This window comes from Wasmannia auropunctata, unplaced genomic scaffold (genome assembly GCF_000956235.1).
Source record: "Wasmannia auropunctata unplaced genomic scaffold, wasmannia.A_1.0 LD336116.1, whole genome shotgun sequence".
Taxonomy (NCBI): Eukaryota; Metazoa; Arthropoda; class Insecta; order Hymenoptera; family Formicidae; genus Wasmannia; species Wasmannia auropunctata.
Window position 1 is genome coordinate 2,131,670 of NW_012026774.1, and position 9,205 is coordinate 2,140,874.

The window sequence follows — 9,205 nt, forward strand, 5'->3', positions numbered from 1 at the left end:
ACGCAGACAATACATCCAATTTAGTAATTATATTTATTTTAGCAGAATGTAATTAGATGTATTATGTAATATAATTATTATTAATGTTGTTTCTATCACATTATGAAATTATACTATAAATTTCGATCAATTTACACAAGACCACTCTTTGGGATACGATGCATACGCGGGCACAAATAATTTTCATTAGATCATTGTCTTTGTGCACTTCCGCCAGCTTCTGGATTCGTCGCGGACGACAACAGCAGGAAAATCAAGAAGGGAACAATATACATCCACTGCAACAAAAATCAACGAGTTATACGTTGAATAAAACAAACATAAATATATATATATATAAACGTCTATAAAAATATTCTTACATATTTCGCAAGGAATGAACGATTATCTTTAGTTTCTCCTCTCTCCCTTGCCTCCCGTTCTCGTTCGAGCTTCTGAATATACGTAGCGGTGTCTGGGATTGGACCGCTATCCGGATATCTCACCATGACACTGGTGGTCCACATGTTTGTGAAGGGATCATCCAGCATACACGGTCCCGAAGATGAAATGCTCACAGCTGTCGGCTCTGCTGTACTGTCCAGCCATACCGTTATGACGTCTTCCAGATCAGAACCAAGCAGGTAGCACTATAAATTGGAAACAGTGCAGTCAGCACACTCAAACGCAATAAAACACAATGTACTGTCAAATGAAATCAACTAATAGAGAATTTAATTAAACATACCAGTGTGCACTAGTGTACATTAAAGCCGTTGTATGCTGTACGTCTAATTTGAGTATAAAAGTAAAATGCCTAATATGAATATAATGCCTAATATAAATTTTACCAGAATAAAGTACAAAATATTGAGAACTTCACTGTTTAATCTGTTTATATTTTTATATTAAACACACATCTTTATATAATGATCAATAGCTTTAATGTGCACTTATGCACACTAGTGCGTTCAATCAAATTCACAAGAAGAATCGTCCACGAATGTAATTCCTCCATTAAAATATTCTAAATTATCTCAGGCAAGCGTTTTCAAGTAGATTTACAGCGAATTCGGTTGGTACACACTGGTGTATATTAAAGTCATTGCGCCGTACTCATCTAATCGGAACGTAAAGAGGAAATATCCCAAATGGAAAACTACCCAATATATATTTTACTAATAGTACAATAAAATAACGTGTATTGAGTATTTCGCGGGTTTAACCTTGCTCCTAAATTTATATTAAACAATCTTCATGTCGATTGGTGTACAATGACTTTTAACGTGCTTGCAAGTTTCGCACCGCTGCGCTCGAACCAAATTTGCTACTCAAATTCTTGTCGAAGAATCTGAGTCGGTATCAGATGCGGGGACGATTCCCCCGGAAGGCTTGTTCGCCGGAGACGTTTACCGCTGGCACCGAGGTGAGGAACACGATCTCGCTGCCGGAGGAGGTGCGAGCCAGCGCCTTCAGTCTGTACTTGCCGTCGTGCTCGGCAAGATTCTTCAGGGCGTTTATCTGGGCGGGCAGCAGGCCGTTCTGCCCGACGACGGACGTGCCGCTGCGCACGCTGGACACGGTGACGTTTCCCCGTTCCGTGAACACGGGCACCGGGTCGTCGTTGAACGCGTGCCATAACCTCAACTGCAGCCAGCCGTCGTACTCGAGCTCGCTCTGAAAGATACCCGCGATTACCCTCGCGTTAATCATACACTCGCTCGTAAAAAAAAAAAGCCCGCTAGCGCTTTCAGGAGACGCCGCGGGGGGTGGGGGAGGAGGGGAGAGGGCTAGACAATTCGCTTACCCCTTCGCAGATGAGCGAAGACACGCTGAGCAGCGCACCGACGATGACATACAACGGATACATTCTTGCGGCGCGACTCGGCGCTTAATTACCACAGTATATGTGTAATTACGAAGGCACCGATGCAGGGCCACGTAACATTTGTTTGTAATGCCGATCTCGAGGGTTATCACAGCATGTCAAATCGTACACCCGTAAAATCTCGCCAACCGACACCACACTGACGTCGACACAGTCTGACAGACACTGCTCTCAGCTCTGACAGTGACGACACTAGCGACAGTAGGAGACTCCTCGCGAAGGCGGCGAAGGTTGCACTTACAATGTAACCGCGGTGACCATGTCGATAAGGTTGACAAGCTCATTGTTTTCAATCGCAGTGTGGTTGCATCTTTGCGAATCTCTTTTGCGTTTAGGAGATTTTAACAAGAAAAATAAAAAAAAAAAAAGGATAAGAATACACGTTTCTCGAAAAAAATTCCTAAGATCGAATGTAAATATACAATTTCACAAATCTTCGATGCTTTTCTATGATATAATTGCAATGACATATTATAGGTTATTTAGGTTATAATAGGCAATTTGTCTATTCAATAATAAGAGATTTTTTATATCTTTATTGATAAAATTAATTATTTTCGTAATCTCAGTATAAGAGAAATTCATTCATAATATGTGCTGCTATTTTAACACATTCTACTTTTTATTCATAATCTAAATGCTGGCAGACCAGCTTCATTGTTCATCGCTCTTTTGCTGCAACAATTAATATTATTATCCTTTACACACATTTTAGTGATCCTATCTAAAAATGATTGTACTGTATTTCAAATGCTAATATGCCTTTGAAATTATATGTAAAATGCCTCGCGAATCTGTACACTATATTACATTGATCTTTCAATTCAATAATGATATAATTAGACTGAAATATAGTTTGCTTTAACTATAATTTTAGTAGTCATATGGTATTGAGATCAAATCATAAATATACAATTATCTAATAAATTCTCGATGCTTTTTCCTTGAATAATTATGACAAAACAGTTCACAATATTAGAGCCAATATAAAGCTCTATAACGTATTTAATAATTTCGACAATTTTATAAAAATACAAAAATTTTGTACAATTTGCATGAAACATTTACTTTTTATTAAAATTTTTATATGAAATTTGAAATATAAATACACAGTTTCTTGAAAGTATAAATGTAATTCCTTGTCTCCTATATATTTCTAAATCTTTTTATCCCAGTAATTTATATTCTATCTGTGATAAATGGGTAATTTATCATATTTATAAAAAATAAAAATAATCATATAAATAAATTGCTACATCTTTCTCTCGTGCGTATTCTTTTAGCACCAAAACATGACCATGTCACCTGAATACATTTGATTTCTGAAAAATAATGAAAGAAAATAATAGTTGCGAAAAAATACAATGCGACTGATGAAAAAGACATCCTATATAACAATTAATCGATATTACACATAACAAACATTTTATTAACAGGGACTAGATGAATAAATATACAGTGGCTGCCAAAAGTTTCCAGCCAATATATATAATTTTATGATATTGTTTTTTTAAATACATGAGCAATGATCCTAATTGAACAACATTTTTATTAATTATTCATTTGAAATTAAAGATATTAAAATTTTTTATATATATACATGATACAATATATCTAATAATTTTCAATACAATTACTTATTGGCCGGAAATTTTTAACAGCCACTGTATCTGCCATCGTAATAAGATCTTCAATGATTATAATTATTAATATTCAATTTAAAACGAAACAGTAAACGATATAGTATTGATCGCAGTGTACGATTATAATTTTTAAAGCCTAGAAATATGATATATCTCAAAAAGTTAACTGCTAGATAATTGCACGATAATTGATTATTTCCGCGACGAACGGCCGCATAAAATCACACTATAGCTATATGTCCTCCTCCGATCGAGTTACAGATATGAACAACGCCTAAAACATTCATTTTCTCCTATCTATCTTCGTCCAACACCTTTTCTCAACACGAATCTTTATTATCTTTACCTTAATTATCATATGAATCAACACCGCGATTTCAATATAATTTGAACAATATTTATCTAAAGCCCCCTATGTTCTTAATTTTATTTTTCTTTTTTTTTGGCAAATCTCTCAGACGTGACATTTCAATCTTTCATCTCCTTGTCATAAATAAAGACACCAAGGCCTTCCCCGACTCTCTCTAGATTTGTCACGTGATCGGCGATTTCCTTGATCGCGTCCACCTGCTCCTGTAGGAACTCAGTCTCCAAGAAATCCATGAAATTCGCGTCGTTGTGCGTCGAAGCGATTCCGTGCAACTCTAGCAGCTTCTGCAAAAACCAAGAGAACGATTAATCGCGAATAAATTTAGTTGGGCGCGAATAAATTAATAAAGTAGCGCAAATTTATAAATAAGAAATAAAGCTTTAAACTTATGAATAAAAAATAATTTCTTATATTTAAATAAGTTTATTCATCTATCTTAAAGGAAATTATATTTGAAACTTTTATATTCGTATATCACAAACAATAACATTTTATTCAAATTGAAATGTATTTGTCAAGGAAAAATAACATATTTGAATAAAATTCATTCACATAATACGTATAAATATTATATTCAAATACGAATATAAATGTTACATTCAAATAACATTTTATTTGAACAATCAATTCAAATAATATCACTATGTTTTGCAACGTATTTAGTTTGTTAATAAAGTTTTTCTTCAATTAAATTTATCTAAACAATACGAAAAAAATAATGTGATAATGAATAATAAGAATAGAAAATAATACGAATAACAAATAATACAAATAACGAATAATATAAATAATGCCAATAATGAACAATATTTTATCTAAATATTAAGTTAAATAAAAAATTATTTAAATAAATAACCAACTCTATTTATGATTTTGCGTTAAATTGATGCAGTACCAATCGCATGATCGTGAGGTGAGAGTAAAAAAAAAAGTTGGCTGGAGGAGCTGGGATTTGAACCCAGGACTTTCCGCATGCGAAGCGGACACTCTACCACTGAGTTACACCCCCAATTGCTAAACTGTAACTTTAAATCGTAGTACTTCCACGTACACACGTGGTTAGCAAAAGAATTATACTACCTATAATAATTAAATTAACAAACAACTCGAGAAACTGTGGCTTGATTAGCGAAACGCAGCAAGATGGGCTTTATTCTTTATTGTTAGTCATTGATGTGTCTGACTCAGTATTATACATATGAATATGTATAATTTTTTATAAAATTTATGACGATTATTAATATTTATTAATAATTTAACAGTCTTCAACAACATTCCCAGTGAGAAATGGTTTTCAATTCGATGTCGAATCAATGTCGAATCGATGTCGAATTGATGTCGAAATCGTATCGATATCGATTCGACATCGAATTGGCGATTGTTTTTCACTGGGTTAGAGTGAGGTTAGACATTAACCATAAACTTTGTCAGATCGCTTATAAAAGACATCGACACGGAAATTTCTAAAATTAAAATGATAGCCGCCTTTTCGATTTAAATGAGTTGACCAAACTTAAATATATGTAGGAGGGGGTGCCATGGAAAGGAGGAAGAGAGCTCTCGTTTAATTAGAGATTCAACATCGTCCAAGCAAGTTTACATATCCCTTTTGTACATTGCCACGTTATTCTCGACGAAATCGATTACGCGCGCGTGCGCTCGCACAACGTACACACATACGTAATATACACACACACACATACCCACACACATACACACACACACACCTGATTTACTTTCTTCTCCAGCTGCAGAGCCTCCGTCATAGCGTCCTTCGCGCTGTTCCAGTTCCTCCTGGACGGCGCCTGGATGTCCATCAACACGACATCGCCGCCTCGCTTGTTCTGATAAGTCAGAAATTTCATGGCATGCTCGCGCTCCTCGTCCGACGCCTTCTTGAAGTACTTATACAGACCCGGTAACGCGACGTCGCTTCTATCAAAGTAGTATGCCTGCAACGAAACGTATATGTATATGCGGAAGGATGCAACGCGGGATGTTGGGGCATCGGGATAAATTTCGACGAGGGGAAGCGAGAGGAACGTCGTGCTTAAAACCCTTTAGATCTGATCTTCACCGATAGATGTTAATATATATAGTAAGCTTCATTTAGAGTCTTTTATACCTCTAATAATAATTGCTCTAAATTTGACCGTCTAGTTTTGCGACTTGGCCAGTTTGCTTAAAGCTTGTTAATAATTATGATTCAAGGCAGCGCCGAAAATGTTTTTTGCCGGAAATAAAACTTCACGGTTTATTGTTAGAGCCTTGAGCAAAAGGCTAAACTATATTATTCTCTATTGTGGATCCGGGTTTTATGATTAATATTCGTCGATTTACTTCGGAACCGCGAGAGGTCCGTATATGCATGTATAATCTAAACGCGGAACACAAAATTGTCATAATATCAAAATGACTTCAAAATAATTATTAAAAGTCACTTTTCGATCAGTCACGATTCATTTTGATCGTCGATTTTAATGTCGTGTCCTGTTTCTGTTTAAGAAGCGCACTTATTCAACGGTGGAGAACTTTGCCGTAACGACTCTCGTCGCACGCACTTTAAGTAGACAGCGGGAAATTATTGGTTGTGCCAAGAATTTATTACTATACGTATTAGAGTTGTCGACACGCACAAGTATCAGATTAGAAAGGGAGATAAAGTTAGCGAGAGGCTAATGGAACGTTTAATATACAACGCCACAATGGCTAATGCATTAGATGAGAGCGGAACGAGGGTAAGTATATAATATATCTCCCCTCGCGTCGTCTCTGATTTCACGAACGTAATTTTACATAACATCCATTGACATGAAAAAGTTCAGGTGGTGACATCGAGAGAGGCGCACATGCACAATATACAGAAGCGAGAAACAGCTCTATCGGGTTGCAACGGATCGCATTACTGGCGAGGGAAAGCGCTCAGGTGTTACACGCGCGGAGCGTTTCGATCGAGGGCCACGACGCGGAAGGGGTGACTGCAGGGAAAAAGCTGCGGTATTCTGATCGATACCACCGACTGACCATGGACAGATAGACATAACTGGCGTATAACTCCAAATTGATTTGTTTGTTGAGCGCGTCCTCGCACTCCTCGTGAAAATTCTGCCGCACCAGACTCATGGCTGCGAAACGAAGGGGTGGTTCTATATATATGTATCACCCCGTCAGCTGTGGAAGGGACTTGCACTGCGCGCCGTACGTTCACGATCTCGGCCCCGACTACCCGCAATTATCCCGACTCGCGTTTCGTTGACGCGCGCTGCACGAGGACGACGGTGAGGCACGGTGCCGCGGAGTCTCGAGGACTTTCATAACATTCCGCAATTGGCGGAACAGTCGGCGCCGAGAGAGCCGCGGGCCGCGGCTGCACGCAGGCGCGGATCACCTCGGTGTACCTCGAACCAAGGCCGCGCCAGGGAAAAAAGCGCCGATTCAAGTTCGCCGCCGAGAGACGTTCGCGATTACGCGTGAAATATGTCGCGAGATTTGTACGGAAGAAAAAAAAATTAGCGCAAACGCGTAGATCTTGCCGAACGATCGTCGTTTTTATACTGCGACGTACTAAACAATACGCACGTTTGTCATACCGTTTAAAAGATAAGATTGAAATTATCATATTTTGCGACAGTTGCAATGCATATGCAGTGTACACTTGCGAGCCTCGCGTGACTGCGATAAGCGAGTTAATACGATCAAGAAAAAGTACGTCGTAAAAAGTTAACGTTCTGATATTTTTGTAAGAAACACTGTTTTTATCTACGTTGTTGTATAAAGAAAAATTCGTTTGCATTTAATTATAATTTGAGATCTTAAGATCTGTGTGAAGATATTTTTTTAATTTACACCGAGGAAATCGGAAATAAATTTATCAAATAATTATATATATTTTCAATTTGGTTCAGCTTGCTTATTTGTTCACCTCACTGATCCAATCTAATTTATTTTTTATTTCGAGTAAAAAGTGAAGAGAAATGTAATTATAATAAAATTGCTCCAATCGCTGTGCAAGAGTGCAAGTCGATCGTGTCTTTTGTACAATTTAAGGACATCCGAAAACAACGTCAATTGCAAAGGATTTAAACGGGATATTCAAGATATGAAAATTGATATAAATTTTTTGACCAAATTAAACATCCATCGTACTAACTTCAAAAACTTCTCAATATTAACTAAGATAAAAACATTTTGCATTTAATCGAGAAAATAATTGGTACATTATTTATATATTATAAACATCTTTATAAATATGTTATGTAAAAAAATATATATATATGAGCAATATAATTCTAAAATAAGAAAATAAACATTAAAAAAAATTAGTTTAAAATTATAAATTTCGCAAAGTTATTGCAATCTTTAAATATTATTGTTAATGAATTTATAAATAAATTTTCTGTAGGAAATTAAAGTTCTTTATTATCTTTTTTTAACAATGGGAAAAAATTAATTTAAGAGACGTGCAATGTTTACGTTTACACGTGACAGTTCACGTTGAAAAGATCCGAGTATCAGGTATCTGACGTTTCTATTATTGCATATAGAAAAAGGTACGGATACTAACCTGCGGCTGAATTCTCCCAGTTTTCGTGACGTATCAATGTTTGGCCGAGATTTCGAGTATCATCGCGAGCACCGTGACGAATCTGCAGGACACGTCGCTCCGGATCATTTTCCGCGATATAACCTCATTTCGACAGGTCTCACCGATTCTGCGAATTTAACTAATTTAAAATTTAATTTAAAATTTATTCCTTTTCTATATAATATATATGATTACTCCTATAATCTATGATTTCTTTCTTATGTAAACAATGCGGATAATGCAGAAAAAGCAGAAAATGTAAATAGTGAGGCTAATGCATTAACCTCATTATTAATGCAGCGGGAGAATAAATTCAATGAATCTCCACTAAAATGTGGTTGGAGTCTCTGCTAAGTTGGATTCGAGTTGGTTCGAGTCTCCGCTAAGTGGGGTTTGTGCCTGCACTCCTCTGAAATATGAATTTAGCGGAGACTCAAACCCCACTTAGCGAAGATTCGAACCTCACTTAGTGGAGACTCGAATTATTAATTTATTACATTTAGTGGAGAGTGGAGACTCAAACTCCACTTAGCAGAAACTCGAACAGAGAGAAAATAATTTATAATTTATAATTATTTATAATTTATAATTTTTTTCCACACCTTCGGCAACAGTATTTTCAGGATCATTGATCGTATATTTTGATTATGACAAGTCTTTTATTCCTTGTGATAACCCATAATTTGACCACACATATAAATATATATATTTTGATATCTAAAAACTATAAAACCCAATGA

The 9,205-nt window shown here is 36.3% G+C and overlaps 2 protein-coding genes and 1 non-coding gene across 4 annotated transcripts; all 3 read right to left on the reverse strand.

Annotated features, from left to right (window-relative positions):
- Positions 1-59: 59 nt before the first annotated feature.
- LOC105462461 (ER membrane protein complex subunit 10) lies at positions 60-2,036 on the reverse strand. The gene is made up of 4 exons (XM_011709087.1): positions 1,787-2,036; positions 1,393-1,656; positions 363-629; positions 60-278 (listed from the first exon to the last, which is right to left on the reverse strand). Exons 1-4 carry the CDS (start codon positions 1,847-1,849, stop codon positions 192-194), a joined length of 681 nt encoding a protein of 226 aa, XP_011707389.1. The 5' UTR covers positions 1,850-2,036; the 3' UTR covers positions 60-191.
- Positions 2,037-3,549: 1,513 nt separating this feature from the next.
- LOC105462507 (soma ferritin-like) lies at positions 3,550-7,718 on the reverse strand. 2 transcript variants are annotated; one of them, XM_011709147.1, is made up of 3 exons: positions 6,905-7,718; positions 5,608-5,832; positions 3,550-4,164 (listed from the first exon to the last, which is right to left on the reverse strand). In XM_011709147.1, exons 1-3 carry the CDS (start codon positions 7,001-7,003, stop codon positions 3,979-3,981), a joined length of 510 nt encoding a protein of 169 aa, XP_011707449.1. In that variant the 5' UTR covers positions 7,004-7,718; the 3' UTR covers positions 3,550-3,978. The 2 variants fall into 2 exon arrangements, with proteins under 2 accessions (XP_011707449.1, XP_011707458.1); XM_011709156.1 differs by lacking the exon at positions 6,905-7,718 and adding an exon at positions 6,221-6,388.
- Trnaa-cgc lies at positions 4,818-4,889 on the reverse strand. Its single transcript has one exon. It is a non-coding gene; the product is annotated as a tRNA-Ala (tRNA).
- Positions 7,719-9,205: the final 1,487 nt, after the last annotated feature.

Excerpts from the sequence above, each read along its gene's own strand:
- LOC105462461 (XM_011709087.1), bottom strand. The coding sequence starts at position 1,849 with ATGTATCCGTTGTATGTCATCGTCGGTGCGCTGCTCAGCGTGTCTTCG. Across the intron at positions 1,657-1,786 it reads CTTCGCTCATCTGCGAAGGG|AGCGAGCTCGAGTACGACGG; the intron begins GTAAGCGAATTG and ends GGTATCTTTCAG. Across the intron at positions 630-1,392 it reads TCCTCACCTCGGTGCCAGCG|TGCTACCTGCTTGGTTCTGA; the intron begins GTAAACGTCTCC and ends TCCAATTTATAG.
- LOC105462507 (XM_011709147.1), bottom strand. The coding sequence starts at position 7,003 with ATGAGTCTGGTGCGGCAGAATTTTCACGAGGAGTGCGAGGACGCGCTC. Across the intron at positions 5,833-6,904 it reads GTTATGTCTATCTGTCCATG|GCATACTACTTTGATAGAAG; the intron begins GTCAGTCGGTGG and ends GTTTCGTTGCAG. Across the intron at positions 4,165-5,607 it reads TGGAGAAGAAAGTAAATCAG|AAGCTGCTAGAGTTGCACGG; the intron begins GTGTGTGTGTGT and ends TGGTTTTTGCAG.